At 41.7% G+C, this 18,642-nt stretch overlaps 1 protein-coding gene across 1 annotated transcript in view; it reads right to left on the bottom strand.

The window, feature by feature from the left end:
• The window catches only part of ENTHD1 (ENTH domain containing 1), an 89,530-nt gene that overhangs the window by 2,186 nt on the left and 68,702 nt on the right, over positions 1 to 18,642 (bottom strand). The window contains exon 6 of the mRNA XM_043881778.1: positions 12,730 to 13,125. Coding sequence (XP_043737713.1) covers positions 12,730 to 13,125 — 396 coding nt within the window. The remainder of the gene's footprint in view (positions 1 to 12,729; positions 13,126 to 18,642) is intronic.

Here is an 18,642-nt window from a genome sequence, read left to right as displayed (position 1 = left end):
TATTTACTGGGAAAAATCATGTATAAGTAGACTCATGCAGTTTGAACCCATGTATTTAAGGGCCACCTGTAATTTATTCAAGTGTTTTCCAAACTTTATTGGACACAGATTATTTTCTTGTCTCCTTGGAATGTCTATTTTTATTCATTTTTGCCTTAGGTGGGTTTTCCAGATGGCTCAGTGGTAATCTGCCTGCCAACACAGGAGCCGTGGGTTCAATCCCTGGGTTGGGAAATGGCAACCCACTCCAGTATTCTTGCCTGGAAAATTCCATGGACAGAGGAGTCTGGTGGCTACAGTCCATGGGGTTGCAAAGAGTCAAACTCGACTGATGTGACTGAGCACGCATGCCTTAAAAAGAGGTAAAAGTTGTCAAATTCCAGTGCCGAAGTCTTTGAAATTAACTTTGGACTTACTACTTTAAAAAAAATTTTTTTTATTGGCAATTCCCTGGCAGTCCAGTGATTAAGACTCTGTGCTTCCAGTGCAAGCAGGCACAGGTTTGACCCCTGCTCTGGGAACTAAGATCCCACATGCCACGAAGCATGGCCAAAAACTAAAATCAAATAAAATAACAGTGAGAATAATTTGAGAATAAAATAATTAAAAAAACAAAAACTTATTCACTATAAGTCATAGAAGAGGGAGATTAATGCTTACCACTTAGCACACAAGACTTATCTTTCTTTCTTATTTTATTTATTTTACATATTCATGTCATTCTAAACTAAATTGGACCTCTTATCTAAAAATGTGGCCAGGGCAGACAGCTTCTATTTTTGGCTTCAAAGCCACCTGGTGCCTAGCTCCAGTTCTCAGGAAATAATTCCAATCACAAAACTTTAAGGGGGTGAAATGAGTATTCTCAGCTGGTGCAGCAGCAGGACACAAAAAAGAAAGTAGGAACTTCATTAACACACGGTCAAGACAGGACAAGCACACTTAAGAATCCAGGTCAGGCTTATCCAACGTTCTATCCTTGGAGTAAAAGGAGGGTGTGCGGTGACCACCCTGCCAGAGACGGAAGCCTCTGTATATGTGTGTCCTGAGTCTCTGCAACCCTCTGGGCTGTGCTCAGCTGTCACTGGACATGTCTCTTTGCCACCCCCCAATTTTCCATCAGTATATCCTGGATCTTTCTCTTTCTGGGTCTATTCTCAGGCTAGAGTAACTCGTTCTCCAGTGGCTAGCATCTCACTTCAGAGACCCTCCATGTACCTTCTCCCGAAAACACATCTCTAGACTTCTGCCAGAGGTTGTGAGAGTTGGTTGAGTATTCGGGGCAACTGTTCATCTGTTTGACAAGGAAGAAAAGTCTAAGGATTTAAATTGCTTTTCAAATAGCTATTTTCGAATTCTCTTTATTTAGCACCACACTCCAATAACAACCTGTGGAATAGGCTTCATAATCCCATTTAAAACATGAGGCAAAGGCATCGCAAAGAAGCAAAGAAACTTTCCCAAGATCACAAGGCTAAAAAGGGGTAGAGATGAGACTCAAATTCAAATCTCTGATGTTAAAGCATATAATCTAATCCACTAAGCTCTACATCCACACCATTCTAGTATATTAGAATTATTTTTACTCTATTAGAGAATTATGTTAAATTCTAGATATAAAGTTGAGAAGGCAGGCAACCAGGATGGTGAGGGATGTAGAAGGGTTGATGGATATGCAAATCTTTACCCCAAAACAGATAGGAAGACAAAGGGTAGGAGGCTATATTTAGTTATTTGAAAACAGTCAGAAAATCTTATTAATATTTATCTTCCATTTCTCATATTGTGCACAAGTTGGAACTACGGTTAACAGGAGAAAGTAACAGGAAAAGAGATTTCAGTCCAGTTGAAAAAAGAAAACATTTAAATAGTTGTGGTTTCCCACACATGACATGCGCTGCTTTGGGAAGCGGTGAGGTTCTTAACACTCACGGAGCTCATGCACAGCCTGGGCGACCATTTGGCAGGAACATTTCAGGCAAGATCAAGGCATCAGCTGACAGAACTATATATCCTCGGTGAGATTCTAAGATTCTAGGACCCAAACCACATATGTTAGAGTACTAAGAAACTATTCTAGAAATAGTCCACTCTGGTCAGAAAGAATGATTTCATAAGGAAGATTTAAGAAGGCCAGGAGGAAAATAATATTTCAGTCAAATGTTAGTATAATGTTATCTTATATATTTAAAGATCTCTGGTTCCTCTGCCTATTCTAAACCCAGCTTGTACATCTGGAAGTTCTCGATTCAAGTACTGCTGAAGCCTAGCTTCAGACTCTTGAGAGTCCCTTGGGCAGCACCGAGATCAAACCAGTCAATCCTAAGGGAAATCAACCCTGAATACTCATTGAAAGCATTTTGAGCATAACCTTACTAGCATGGGAAGTGAGCACAAGTGTTTGGTAGTTTGAACATTCTTTAGCATTGCCCTTCTTTGGAATTGAGATGACACAGATTTTCTTTTCTTGGGCTCCAAAATCACTGTGAATGGTGACTGCAGCCATGAAATTAGAAGACACTTCCTTTTTGGAAGGAAGGCTAGGACAAACTTAGAGTATGAAAAAGCAAAGACATCATTTTGCCAACAAAGGTTCACACAGTCAAAGCCATGGTCTCTCCAGTAGCCATGTATGGATGTGAGAGTTAGATCATAAAGAAGGCTGAATGCTAAAGCTTTTGAATTGAGGTTTGGAGAAAACTCTTGAGAGTCCCTTGCGCAGCACTGAGATCAAACCAGTCAATCCTAAGGGAAATCAACCCTGAATACTCATTGGAAGGGCTGATGCTGAAGCTCTAGTATTTTGGCCACCTGCTGGTAACTTATTGGAAAAGACCCTGATGCTGGGAATGATTGAGGGCAGGAGGAGAAGAGGGCAGCAGAGGATGAGATGGTTGGATGGCATTACTGACTTGATGGACATGAAGTTGGGTGAACTCCAGGAGATGGTGAGGGACAGGGAGGCCTGGCGTGCTGCAGTCCATGGGGTTGCAAAAAGTTGGACATGACTTAGCAACTGAACAACAAATATATTTAAAGATAACACAGTTAAGGTAGGCACACACATGTGACATGATGAATACCTGGCTTCAGTTTTATGCTGAAACTGAAAGTTGCTCAGTCGTGTCTGACTCTTGGGACCCCATGAACTATACAGTCCCTGGAATTCTCCAGGCCAGAATACTGGAGTGGGTAGCCTTTCCCTTCTCCAGGGGATCTTCCCAACCCAGGGATCGAACCTAGGTCTCCCACACTGCAGGCAGATTCTTTACCAGCCGAGCCTCCAGGGAGGCCCACAGTTTAAAGCCAGTGGTTCTCAAAGTGTGGTTCCTGAACCACCAGCAGCACCACCTGGGAATCTGTTAAAATGAGGTTCCAGGGCCCCACCCCAGACCAGCTGAATCAGACACTGGGGGCTGGAGCTCAGAAGACTGTGTGAACAAACCTGCAGGTGTTTCTGCTGAGTGCGGAGGTCAGAGAATCACTGCTTTCTGCTGCGTGCCCACCCTTCTCCTGCTGTGTGGCCGCAAGTGCTGAGTAAACAGCTTCTCACTGTTGATGGTTCTGCAGCTCTGACTCGCAGGCTGCCTGATGCTTTCGCTCTTGAGAACCCACTCCATCTCTAATTGCTGCACGCCAATTTACTGTTGTTTCCAAACACACTGCAGCTGTCCCAGCCGCTGCACACGGCGCCTCAGGGCGCGTGTCCCTCGCCGTTCAGTGACCCTCCTGGGCTCGCTGCGGAAGTTGTTAACAAGTGTCTTCTCTATACAGCCGACCCCCCAGAGCCGAAATGCAGCAAGTACTGCAAATCAGCTGCAGCAAATGGCTGGATTCAAAAGTCTCATTGTGTGATACAGACATGCTAATGATGCCAGACTCGCTTGAAGATAGTACTGACAAAACTTTTCCAAATGCGGGTGTGTTATCTCTAATTTTTTATACTCACAAATAACACTGGATCTGTTAATTAGGGTCACAAAGAGTCGGACACAATTGAGGCGACTTAGCATGCACACACTGTTAATTATTATACTACAATTTTAAACTTAAAAAGCATTTGGAAGTACTGGGTTGAAAAAACCAAGATAACAAATACACTTCTGGAAATATTTAAAAGTTATCTTTAGCAGTAAACGTAAATTTTTCTGCTGGCAGCTGGTCTTTGGTAAACAGTTCATTGTACAAGAGAGGGATTTTTTTTTCTTTTTCTCATTCTCCAATTCATCTCTTTCAGTTTTCCTCACTAATATAGAATGGCTGTCAAGTTACCTACACACAGGAATTATACTATCCTGATTTTGTTCTATGACTAAAAAATGAAATACTTACAAAATTCTTTGTGACAGAATTATTCATAACTGCCAAAAAGTGGAAACAACCCAAACGTCTGTGAACTGATTAAGATAAAGAAAATGTGTTTATCTATACATCGGAATATCATAGCCACAACAAGGAGCGACTTACTGATTTATGCTACATTGTGGATAAACCTTGAAAACATGGTGCGCAGTGAAAGAAATTAACCACAAAAGGCCACCTGTTGCATGACTCCACCACATGAAATGTCCAGAAAAGGTAAATCCATAGAGACAGAAAGCAGACAGTGGCTACCAGGGGCTGCGATAAAGCAGGCAGAGAGTGACTGCTTGTGTGCACAAAACTTTTGAGGGTAATGGGAATGCTCTGGCATTAGTAGTGTGACTGTACAACTCTGGGAATACACTGAAAAACCACTAAATTGTCCGTTTTCCAAGGGCGCATCCTATGGAACAGGAATTAGATCTCAATTTTTAAAAGCTGCCATATTTGAAAATTCATTTTTAGTATCATTATTATAAATAAGCTACATAAAAGAACCAGATTTAGGAGTAACATGGGACTAGAGAGAAATGGTAGTAAGTCTGCCCCTTATTATAAGTGGTTATAAATCACTTACGCTGGATTTTTATTGGGAAAATTGGATTATTGGATTAAAGATGAGTTTTCTCACTTGCTTATGAAGTATAAATGTGGTTCATTCAATTAAAAAAATCCAATCGGTGTGTCTTTCTGTCTGCACAAGAGCTGGCAGGAGCTGCACGGCTGGAAGGGTTGCTGGGGCCCTCTCCAGGGGGCGGGGGGCACCCCGGCTGTGACTTCCCTGGAGAGTGATAAGCGTCCCTCTCCCATTGACGCTGTACTCCACATGGTGCTTCGGGACCACCCTGACCACTAGCTCACCAGAGTTAGCTGGGACGGTCTGTAGAACTACTTTCTATCATTTCCCCCATTGCTTCAGGGACACTGTTAATTGTTCTAACTCCAAAGGCTTTTATAGGCAAAAAGAAAAAGGCGCTGTAAATTAGTCTTTTGTGTGTGTGTCACTGTAGTTTCTTTTCCTAGCAAAGGTGAACTGAAAAACAGCTACAAAGAACAACTACTGCTGAAATCCAGAGTAAAAAAAAATGGAACCAAATGAGACAGAAAGGAGGAAGTCAGTGAGAATGGTCACCACTATCTCAACAAGACAAAGTACAGATAATTTTTTCCTCCCCAAAATTAGAAAGTAAAATCCAGTGCGTCTAACACACTCACCCTGACTGTGGCTCATGAGACTGTAAGGAAAGCTGCCTGCCACCAAATTGGCTTCTAAGTATGTACTAGCTCCTTCTTCCTTTTTAGTGCGCATGATAAACTAACGACCTAAAACAACAGTTTGAGCTTCAGACAAATAAGCAGAGGAGCAGACGGAATGGGCTGTTCTCAGAACAGAGGTATTGAGCATCAAAAGGTCAAAGGAGGTCGCTGCAGCAAATTCATTCCTCTCCTTCAGTAAAGATATTACAGTGTATTAGCTGGCTGCCTTAGATAGTCTCCTTGGTATTTGAGAACCGCTAAAATATGCAAGTATTTTTTTAATTTGCCCAGCTCATTATCTCCAAAGAGTTTATGACATTGGACCTGGACCCTTCCTATAAACAAACACTTAAATGAAAACCAGAAAATAGGTACTCTGTTATCCTCCACCATCCAGTATCCATGGAGACTAGCATCCATTTAGTCTCATCATTTCTTGAATTCCTCAACCACAATGACCTTCAGTCATTCCTCTGAGTATTCCCTAGAATGTCATCACTCACAACTGCTCTACTTTGAAACCTTATTTTCCAAGATTACTTTTTCTTCTCAGTTACTTCCAGCTCTATAGATTCCTTTTACATTCCTTTTAATACATCTACACTTTGGCCTCATTGATGCAATGAGACCATAGATGCAATGATCTTTCTATTTTCTCTCTATCAGTGTCCTCTTGGTTCTGGCTCCTTTCTTAAACCAGTCTAGAATCCCGGGATCCATCACTTTAGCCATTTTCTGGCTACCTTCTTGCTGAATGTCTTCTGCCTTATTTGCTACTAATTTCTTTCTTTGGCCTCGCAGGGTGGCATGCAGGATCCTAGTTCCCCAACCAGGGAATCGAACCTGTGCCCCTGGCAGTGAAGTCTTAACCACTGGACCATCAGAGAAGTTTCCCTGCTACTAATTCCTAATTCAGGAGTCAGCAAAACTTTGATAGAAAGGATAAGATAGATCTTTTAGGATTTGTGGTTCATATGGTCTCTGTTTGAACTACTCAGCTCTGCTGATGTGGCACAAAAGCAGCCAAAGACAATATGCGAGCCAAGTAGTATGGTTGTTTTCCAATACAACTTTATTTACAAAAACAGGCAGTGGGCCAGATTAGGTCCAGGCTGAAAGTTGGTCAATTCCTGTCGGAAGCCTATTTCAATTTAAATATCTGCCTTTTTCATTTCTATGCTCAGCACAGGAAAAAAAAAAAAAAAAAAAAAGCCCAGACCTGAAAAACTGGACCACTACAAATAACTGCTCCTCCATCTTCTCAGAGTCTCAGCAGCTCTTTCTTCCATTCTCTGCAGTTCAGTTCAGTTCAGTCACTCAGTCGTGTCCAATTCTTTGTGACCCCATGAACCAGAACACATCAGGCTTCCCTGTACATCACCAACTCCCGGAGTTTACCCAAACTCATGTCCATTGATTTGGTGATGCCATCTAACCATCCCATCCTCTGTCGTCCCCTTCTCCTCCTGCTCTCAATCTTTCCCAACATCAGGGTCTTTTCAAATGAGTCAGCTCTCTGCATCATGTGGCCAAAATATTGGAGTTTCGGCTTCAACATCAGTCCTTCCAATGAACACCCAGGACTGATCTCCTTTAGGATGGGCTGGTTGGATCTTCTTGCAGTCCAAGAGACTCTCAAGGGTCTTCTCCAACACCACAGTTCAAAAGCATCAATTCTTCGGCGCTCAGCTTTCTTTATACTCCAACTCTCACATCCACACATGTCTACTGGAAAAACCATAGCCTTGACTAGACGGACCTTTGTTGGCAAAGTAATGTCTCTTCTTTTTAATATACTATCTAGGTTGGTCATAACTTTCCTTCCAAGGAGTAAGCGTCTTTTAATTTCACGGCTGCAACCACCATCTGCAGTGATTTTGGAGCCCAAAAAAATAAAGTCAGCCACTGTTTCCACTGTTTCTTCATCTATTTGCCAAGAAGTGATGGGACCAGATGCCATGATCTTAGTGTTCCGAATGTTGAGCTTTAAGCCAACTTATTCACTCTCCTCTTTCACTTTCATCAAGAGGCTCTTTAGTTCTTCTTCACTTTCTGCCACAAGGGTGGTGTCATCTGCATATCTGAGGTTATTGATATTTCTCCCGGAAATCTTGATTCCAGCTTGTGCTTCTTCCAGCCCAGTGTTTCTCATGATGTACTCTGCATATAAGTTCTCTGCAGTGGCTGTTCTAAATGTTCCAGTTTCTTCATGGAAAAAATGAAACCACTCCAAACCCTCAGGCTTGGCAGGTGACCCCAGACAGTAAGATATGGAAGCCATGACATAAAGAGTGTGGCCCATGAATGTTCAGTACATTTAATTATTAAGAACAATAAGACCCTTCCCTCACATCCGGTATACCCTTTTTTTTCCTTCCTTATGTGTTCTTAGCACGAGGTGACTCTCTTTCTGGTCTGGATTCTGGTCTGTCTTCCCCATATCACCCTCCGTCTCAGGATCTTTCCCCCTACCTTGCTCACCGGCTCTTGTCTCTATCTCTCACCTCAATCTTTTCCTTCAGCTGACTCATTGGAAAAGACTCTAATGCTGGGAAAGACTCAAGGCAAAAGGAGAAGAGGGCAGCAGAGGATGAGATGGTTAGATAGCATCACCAACTCAACGGATGTGATCTGAGCAAATTCCAGGAGACAGTGAACGACAGGGAAATCTGGCACGCTGCAGTCCATGGTGACTCATAGAGTCAGATACAACGTAGCAACTGAACAACAACAACACTTTTAACACTAGAATTTAAAATAAAATATATGGTATTTTCTATTTACCCACATATTTATAATTTCTAGTGCTATCTTCCCCCACCCCACCCCCTACAACTCACTGGGGTCTTCCCCTAGACATATATTATGGTTTCAACCACTGTTGTGAGATCCACCCAGTCCCCATCCTGGGCTGCAAGTTCTCTGGACACCCTCAAGGGCTATGCCTACATGGAGTTTGCCACCGAGAGCTTGGCCCAGGCCACCATGGAGCTGGACAAAAGCATCTTTCAAGGCCAGGTCATCAAATGCTGCCCAAAAGGACCAACTTACCAGGGATAGGCTCCATGGAACACGGGGGCCTTCAGGAACACCCAGGTGCCAGGGGGAGCCTTCCCCCACAGCAGCATCCAGGGCATGGCCCATTCCAGACCGTGAGAATGGAACCGGGGGTGCGGAAGAGTCTCACCATGGTTTTTACTGTGTTGAAGTGGGGACCTGATTTTGAGAGTGGGGCTGTAGCAGGGTCAGGAGTTAACACAGCTCTACTTGGGACCATTTACTTCACGTAGAATAACTACTCCATCCTCGTCATTCAGCGGGAGGACAGTCCAGACCCCACGCCAAAGCCATCGGGCACCCAGCAGGGCACAGGGTGGGCCTGCCATGTGGGCCAGTCTTGACTGTGGAGGGCACGGGGCAAAGCTGCAGGTAGGTGATGCTCAGGCAGCTGGGTTCGGCTACAGTAATGCCTTTTATGGAAAAGTAGAAATGTGTGTCTTTTTGGTCAAGAATTTGGGCAGAGTTTATAAATGGAATGTGAGACTCCTTCTGAGTCTCCCTCCCTTTCAGGGTTTCCCTTGTAACTTTTCAACTTCTCTGCCAGTACTGAACTATTTCTTTTGATACCTCAATCTTTATGAACTGAATAGTATCCTCAAGGTCTTAATTTCAGCTAATTATTTTTCTGCTTCGGAATTCAGGAATTTGCTGGATTCCTTTTTATAGATAGCAGTAGTCTATTGCGATGAAATTTCCCCATCATTTCTTCTGTTGAGATATATATATATATATATATATATATATATATATATATATATATATATATAAATCATAATTATTTTAAAGTATGTATCTTATAACTTCAGAATCTAGATTATTTGTGAGTCTGTTTCTATTGTTTATTTTATTCTGTATTTCTGGTCATTTATTCATTTCCTAGTATGCCTGGTAATTTTTTGGTGAATGCCAAATGTTAATGCATGAAAAATTGTAGCACCACTCAAGAAAGGATTTCATTAACTTCAGATACTTTGCTCTAGCTGAAGCTGGGTTTCAGCATTTGGGAGGGCTGGTCTATTTCCAGGTTGTCCTTACTCCTAGAAGGTACCTCTGATGCATAGGGTGTAGCCCTTTAGAGGGCCCAGCTGAAAGGATGGCGTATTTACCAGAGCCCCTACAATTCTGCATATCCTAAACTCCAACCTCCGTCTTCGCAGCACCACAGGACTATCAGAATCTCTGGTTAGCTTGTTGGTTTCTTCCCACTTAGTTTCTCAGCACCTTATTCAAAACCTGAGCAGTTTAGCAGCAGGCAAGTAAGAAATCACACCAAGACTTGTGGACTTTTTCTCTGTGATTCCCTCCCCTCTGAAATATTGGCCCCTTAAGTCCCTGACATCTTAGAAGCCCCAAACTCCAACCCGACCTCCCAAGATCAGTGAGACAGTGGAAAGCCCAGGCCTCTTGTGTTTTCTTGGCTTCTATCATCCTGCTCTGCTAACAGGCAAACAGGCAAGGGGGAGAAAACGGAGACACCACTCAGACGCCAACTGCAGGTCTAGGCCTCCTCTATTTCTGATCCACTGGCTATAAATTAAAGAATCCCATGGTCCCCTCTTTGGGTTTGATAATTTGCTAGAACGGCTCACAAAACTCAGGACCTTGCTTTACTTACTATGATGGGATTATTATTAAGGAACAACCAAATAGAAGAAATGCACGGGGCAAGGTACAGGGAAGGGACGCAGAGCTGCCATACCTTCTTCAGGCGGTCGTCCTCCCAGAACCTTCATGTGCTCGCCAACCTGGGAGCCCTCTCAACCCCATGGTCTAGGGTTTTTACAGAGGTTCCATTACATAGGCATGGTTGATCCAATTATTGGCCCCTGATTTTTTTACACTATCCGTCACCATCACCTGCTTGCTCTTTTTAAAAAGCGTTTATTATTTGTTTTGGCTGCGCTGGGTCTTCATTGGAGCATGTGGGCTTCTCTAATTGTGGTGTAGGTTCCAGAGCATGTGGTTCAGTAGCTGCACATGTGGGCTTAGTTGGGATATGTGGGATCTTATTAATAGTTCCCTGAGCATGGAGTCTTATCCATTGGACCACCAGGGAAGTCTCCATTGGCTTTTGATTGATCAGATCATTGGCCATTCCTTCTCCTCTCCCCAGAGGTCAGGGATGGAGTTGAAAGTGTTTATGATGAATAACAGAAAATGCCTCTTTCTCTCCTATCACTCAGGAAAATGACAAGGGCTTCAGAAGCTCTGTGCAAGGAACCAGGGGTGAAGACCAAATATACATTACTTATTGCATCACAGTATCACAATCCTTTCCCCTAGGAGCCTGACCATCAAGTGTTTTCTACCTTGGTTGTTTTTATAATGATTTCTAATAGTTTTCCGGCTTTAACCAACATTGTTGGTGGAGGATTAGACTAATGCTATCTGCTTCATTACAAGTAGGAGCAAAAGTCTTCCTTGCTAACTGGTTTTAGAGGAACTCCTTGTAATTTTTCATAATTAAATATACTTGATATACAAGCTGTGACAAAAGTATTTTCAATTTTCTTTTTGTGGTATTTGTGGAAGAAATGAACCAAAGTAACAGCTTCCCAGGGGACAGCATGCACATGAGCTAATCATAACATGCACTGGCTATCATAACCAGTACTAATTGGTTTCTCCATCAGTAATCTCAGCAGAAAAGTTAATTTTGTGACAAAACTAAGAATTAGTTTTATTTTTAAGTACTTAATTAAAAAAAAATTCTGGGAAGAGCAGTAAGAAGAATCTCTTACTAGTCACTGACCTTACCAGCATCAAGGTAAGTTTCTTTAAACTCACACAATTTTGGCTTCCATTGTTTGTATTTATATTGTACTTCTGACCTGAATTTGAGGCAGTTTAAAAGATTTATAGTTTAAAAGTTCATATTTAAAAAATTATGAGTTAGTAAGCATTTTTACACATGAGAATCAATAAACGACTTAGTCTTTGAAATGAAAAAAAAAGTGAAAGTAATAGTCGCTCAGTCATGTCCGACTCTTTGAGACCCTGTGGACTGTAGCCGGCCAGGCTCCTCTGTCCATGGAATTCTCCACGTAAGAATACTGGAATGGGTAGCCATTCTGTTCTCCAGGGAATTTTCCCAACCCAGGGATTGAACCCAGGTCTCTTTCATTGCAGTCAGGTTCTTTACTATCTGAGCCACCAGGGGTATGGACCAGCAGGTGGGTAATTCTTTTACTAATTAACTCTACAGAAGAAAGTATAAATTATAAAATGTAGGATTTAACAACTGATGGTCAGTGACCTGGGATCTCAACTGGCTTTATCCTTTATCAGCCAGTCTAAACAAGACTGCAACCCTCTCAATGTTTTGTAAGACAGAAGAGGGAAGAGATTCTCTACTCCCCCCCGCCTTTTTTTGTAATCCATACACAGCTCTTTTAAAAACGGGAAAACACACACATACATACCCATATGGATGTATGTGTATGCATACACACCAATATACACACTAATCACTTTCTCTCGCATAGCTTTTAAATAAACAACCTAAATGTTTGACAGGAAGCTCTTATTTAATGCTGCTGATAAGTCACCTCAGTCGTGTCCGACTCTGTGTGACCCCATAGAGGGCAGCCCACCAGGCTCCGCTGCTCCTGGGATTCTCCAGGCAAGAACACTGGAGTGGGTTGCCATTTCCTTTTCCAATGCATGAAAGTGAAAAGTGAAAGGGAAGTTGCTCAGTCGTGTCCAACTCTTCATGACTCCATGGACCGCAGCCTACCAGGCTCCTCTGTCCAAGGGATTTTCCAGGCAAGAGTACTGGAGTGGGGTGCCATTGCCTTCTCTTATTTAATGCTAGTTCCTTCTAATTTGTTCTGTATCAAAATTGCTCAGAACGTGGGCTTCACTCAAGCACAGGTAACCATGATGATGATCTGCTATTAGCCCTTTAATATAAGGGGCACTTTCCCAACTCAGACATACCTGTCTTCATACCAATGGGTGGAGAATAAGAGAAGGCAACAAACCAGGAGACAGAAAGCAGAAAAAAGTAAAAGAAGAGTACTTCAAAAGAGGGGTTTCTTGTAGACTCACCCCATGTGGCTAAGGTCTTGAGGTTTTCATCCTCCATCGGAACCAGGCCGGACTGTGTTGCTTTCTGATGACCCTTACTGATTACAGTCTCTTTCACTGGGTCAAATGTTGTGAATGAGGGAGAAACATACAGTGTCTCCACAGAGGCCTGGTTACGGAAAGTAGAATCTGATTTTGATGTCCTTAAATGAGGGCCAATGAACTCTTCCTGACTAGTTGGCCAATGTGCTGACAAAGTTGTCAATGTGTCACAGCTTTTTGCAGCTGGCTGCTTTTCTAAAGGCATTTGCAAAGGGTTTCCTGTGATGGTCTTTGTAATGGTACTGTCTGAGTTCTTGTCCAGACTCACATTTGTCTGCAGAGATGGGCTTTTTTCTGAGGGAACAGGCACAGCATCTGTAAAATAACAAATGAAAGAGCTATAAAAAAAAAAAAAAGATGGAAAGTACTCTACGTCAAATTTATTGCATTTTTAATAATTGGATGTTTTTTTGCTGTAACAGAATTCTCTGCTGTTTAGTCGATTCTACTTTTTCACTGTTTCTATTCTATTTAAAGTATTCCCAAGTTTAAGTGATGACTAGTCATTCTGTGGCTGTCTTCTCTCTCTCTCTCTCCTTACTGAAGTCAAGGCCAGGCAGCTTCAAATAACTTGTCTTTAAATATTTCTCCCTTCACCCACTTATCCATCTCTGAAACCACTCTGTTTTTAGTTCCTTCAAACTTTCATCTCTTACAAGATAAACTAGAGAAAACATGCCACCTCATACTGGTCTATCCTCACAGAACCCCCAGCTACAAAAAAGTCTTTTTGCCCCAAAATAAAAAATGTCTTCTCATCCCAGTGTCTATCCAAGGCCCATGAAAGAAAATCACTCTCTTAGATAGCAACCTAATTATAATAACAACCCGGTGGGAGAAAAGAAGCAATTTTTCCGGAACCGTTGTGATAATTACTAAAATGTACGTTCCATCGGGTCAGGGATCTTTGTCCTTTTTATTCATTAATATCATCAAAGTACCTAAGGTATAATGGGGAAAGTACCTGGAATATAACAGACAAAGTAATATTTACTATAAATCAAAGGGATTGAGAGAATGGAGAGGAACTGAAATTTATCTATTGAATATGAATTATGAGCCTGGTCCAAGTTTCTAGATGTAAATTGTTATCAACACTTTCAGTGCTAGGCACTTGCGCTTGAATAGTTTCATCTAAAATAGTAAATGGAAAGAAAGAAAACTGAGAGAGGGCAAAAGGAAGACTGTCCCATTTGAGCTCCCCCAAAGAAAGGAGGCGATGGGAATTGTGCAAGTTGCTATGATGTGTTTCCACGTCACAACGCTCATCACAATGTACCTCATAGTGAGCAGTGAGATGCTCATCGTTATCACTTTCAGACTGTGAGTTATTATAATGAAAAGCAACTTTTCTTTGACTCTAACCATCTTTCCCATTTCATCCACAGTTGGAAGCTAACCTGGGCAAAAGTGCTGCTGGTTCACCACAGAATCAGACAGTTCAAGAAACCTAAATCATTACCTCTACTAGGAATTCCGTTTTTCCCCCCAGCCCTCTCATCTCCAGACATTTTCATATTTAAAAATTCTGTTCAACTCTCACCTTCTCTACAAAGCATGCCCTGATCTCATCTTTCCTCGCTCTATTCTATTATTGTTTATCTTATGGTATCTTGTTAGGAGTCCTGTGAGCAGTTGTAACGAGTTGCCATCTCGTTAACTATTAATACAAGTCTGGCTGCCTACTTGAAAACAGGTTCGTTGAGGAGACCTTACTAGGAGTTTCCTCTGTACCCCAGCACCCAACAGTGCCACTCCCATAGGGTGTGTTTGATAAATGCTTGTTGAGTGGAAGGCCAAACTGAAGCACAAGGATAAAAAAGGTAATGGCTTTGTTTTTTAAATGGAATACAGTTTAACTACTTAATAGTGATTAAAGGAAATAGAAAATTGGTAGACAAAAATAACATCTAAAATATTCCAGGTTTGCATATGATCATGTTATATCTAGTGGATAAAGATTCTGTTAAAAAGATTAATATATTCTTAGTGTAATATGAGATCAATGGTATCCCACAGTGCATGTGTGCATCACCATATTTACATAAAAGCATGGCTAAGAAGTGAATTTTAGCCAAATATTTTTCCATTGACTTTCATTTTTCTTAGGAGAAAAGTCTTTCTATAAGTAATGAAATCATCTTGAAATTGGTAGCTCAGACGGTAAAGCGTCTGCCTACAATGCGGGAGACCTGGGTTTGATCCCTGGGTCGGGAAGATCCTCTGGAGAAGGAAATGGCAACCCACTCCAGTAGTCTTGCCTGGAAAATCCCATGGATGGAGGAGCATGGTAGGCTATAGTCCATAGGGTCACAAAGAGTCGGACACGACTGAGCAACTTCACTTAAACTAGGATAATTCAGAATGACAGTGACTTTTTGATAACAGTATTCATAATAATACTCCATCTAAATCTAAAGAAAGAAGGAAACTGAAATCTTAAGACACTCCTTGAAACTCATTCCTCTGTGGATACTTCAAGTGTACTCTGCTGGCATTCCTTCGTCTCACTAAGCAACCTTTTCAACGTTCTTCCCTGGCTCTGTTTCCTTTAAAATGTAGACAGTCTGTCCTTGGCCCCTTTCTCTTCTGCCTCTGCCATATCCCAGGGCGACGTCACCTATCACTGCTCTTAAAGGAGGACGAGATCCACCACCTGTATGCAAGTAATTCACACATTTTAATTCTCAGCTCTGACTTCTGCTGAGTTCTAGCCCCCAATACACAGCCATCTCTCTGTACAGGGCGGTCTCACTACCCTGCAGCCTCCTCACCCTTGGGTGCTTGTTTCACCTCTATTAATATGGCCATCAGCTTCCCAGTCATGCGGGCTATTTTGGAGCACCGTTGCTACTACCGCCTCTAAGAGGTCTCCCCGCCCGTTCCCTCAGTTCACTCTGCACAGTACAGCCAGAGGGGACTTTCCAAACTGAACACCTGCTCGTGTCACTTCTTTCCAGTACATCTTCAAACTACTTAACAGGGTTTACGAGGCTCTTTATAAATCAGCCCCCATTTACCTCTCTCGCCTCATTTTGTACTGTTGTTGCTGTTCAGTGGCCAAGTCGTGTCCAAGCCTTTGCGACTCCACGGACTGCAGCATACTCTTCCTAAAACCGTATGATTCTGCTTAACCTCTCCCAGTTCTTCACATTCACCATGTTTCTTTCCGGTACCAAGTCTTCGCCCATGCTGTTCCTTCTGCCTGAGATGCTCCTCCCTCTTCACACCTGATTCCAGCTTCCAGGCTGATGGCCGTTAGGTGGACACACACTTTCATGTCTCTCTCTGCTCTTCCTTCAGTCTAGAATATCCTCATCTTTACCCTCTTCTCTGTCAAAAACCTTTCCACTCTTCTAACCTCAATTCAAATACTGCCTCCTTGGTGAAATCCTTTCTATATCCTCCAAGTTAAAATGAATCCCTCTTTCCTTTGTTCTGCATGATACAATGTGAATATTCTTGTTTTCACTTATCATTTCAAATATTTACAGCCCATGGGGTTGGGAAGAGTCGGACACGACTAAGCGTGCACACACATCATATTTCAAATATTATTCATTCATTTGACAAATATTTATTAAGTATTAGTATGTGGCAGGCACTAAGCTCTGATGTCAGCAATATACCAATCTTGTTGTTGACACCTCGTCAGAGCTTGTTGACAGCTCTGGCACCCCCTAGAGTTTGCACACCCACTCACGGCACATATCGTGTCCGACTTGTTCAATCTGTGACTGACCGAGTGCCTAACTTGATAGATGTTTGTTCAAGGAATCATTATCTGGATGATCCAGTTGTTAAAAGGAACATGAGTGGAGGACAAGAGACGTCTTAAAGGACATTCTAATTCAGTCCTTTTATGATACACAGGAGAACCCGAGATTTCTAGAGGTCAAGTGATTGTCAGGCTCACAAAATGATTCAAGGGCAGAAGTAGGACCAGAACCCCAAATTCCTTGATAGATGTTTGTTCAAGGAATCATTATCTGGATGATCCAGTTGTTAAAAGGAACATGAGTGGAGGACAAGAGACGTCTTAAAGGACATTCTAATTCAGTCCTTTTATGATACACAGGAGAACCTGAGATTTCTAGAGGTCAAGTGACTTGTCAGGCTCACAAAATGATTCAAGGGCAGAAGTAGGACCAGAACCCCAAATTCCTGATTTCTAAGTCAATGCTCTTGTTATTAGGGGACTATGAGAAGGAATGAAGAGAACCAGCTGCACCAAGTACTTCTTGACCAACAGCTGTTGTAATGATACATAACTGAAGTGACTGGAGCTTTGGGATCAGGACATTTGTCCCTGGGGCTGCCTTTAGGAATGTGGGACCCTGCAGATGGGGTCAGAGTTAAGTACACAGTTGGCCTATGTATCTGTGACTGTTTGTCTTCTCCCAGGAAGGGGCGTGGGTGGGGTAGGTTTTTTTCTTCAATTCATATGAAGAAAGAATAGCGTCTATGGAAAATTTTTGGAAGCTGAGGAGAACCTGTGGGGGTCTGATGGAGAACAGCAAAAGGCTTCTCTTTTTATGCTCAAACACAAAGCACAAAAGTGGATATTCTGTAAACACTAAAACACTAAAGGGATTGTTTCATGAGGGATTCCCAAATTTCTCTGGGAGAGAATTTCTGTGAGATCCACTGAAAAGGCAGAGAGGAATACAGAGTGAATTAATTTGGTTGGCTTGCTTTATCTGGTTTCTCATTTTCTTTCCATTTAAACCTGAATGTCAAAAAGCTTTATTCTCAAGTATCTATCCAGCAGACTCCTGGATGGGAAGTCTAGAATTAAATTATGAGACTGTACTCAGTTTTTTTATTGTAACAGTGCTTTACACCTGCTAAAATACTTGATTAATGCAAAATAGGACCTTGAAATGTCAGTCATATTAAAACTGGTTTGGATATTCTTGATAGTTATCTTTAGGAAGAAGCTTATTCCCTATGTAGGACATCAGACAGCAAATTTAAATACAGACTATCACCAAAATGCCTGAAGCAAGGGAAGAAAAAAAGACAGCCAACAACACAACTCCATGCTTTGAGCCTAAGGATAAAAGAGAAATAGCTATGCTGCTGAAGGTACTGGAAAATGTTTTCGCTGGTTCAGAGACAATGATGAAATCATTTTTAAACAGAACATCAGATTTAATTCTGAGTTGAGAAACTTTGCCTACAGACAGGAACATTCCTATACTGGTAGCTCTTTTACAATTTTCAATAATTCCACTGCCTTGTTTCAGGTACTATAATCATTGCAAATTATTTTATATTCTATTATACTGTGGATCTAATAATGGGTGTTATATTCCAACAGCGCTATTGCTGTGATCAATTCTGTTGGTCTGATACACAGTATCTAATTACAGCTACAAAACAGAGAGCTGGCAAGCATGACCAAAGATGGATGCCACACCACGTCTTTGTGTAGTTTACAACTGTATAACTAAAGGAGCTTCTACTTTAGTAATTATGTTAATCAGAGAAAATAGGACCTGAAGATAATAAGGCCATTTTGCTGAGAGGCCACAGTTATACATTATTAACACAGAGGGGTGATTTGAATTGCTCATTAATATATTCGTTTAAAGTAGATAAGCTATTAATTTAAAATGGATATTTAACGTGAAAGTTAAATAACATGTTTGACATGAAAATCTTAATATATTTACCTTAAAATATTTACATAAAGCCCCAAATAATCATTATAAATGATCTATGTTAAGTGTGTGTATGTACGTGTGGGTGTGTAGGAGGGATGTATATACACACAGTTGTAGATTCTGAGAATTTTTTATCATGTATCATCATACTTCACTGTAGTAT

This window comes from Cervus elaphus, chromosome 22, assembly GCF_910594005.1.
Source record: "Cervus elaphus chromosome 22, mCerEla1.1, whole genome shotgun sequence".
Lineage (NCBI taxonomy): Eukaryota > Metazoa > Chordata > Mammalia > Artiodactyla > Cervidae > Cervus > Cervus elaphus.
This window is presented reverse-complemented; position numbering and strand designations above follow the sequence as displayed.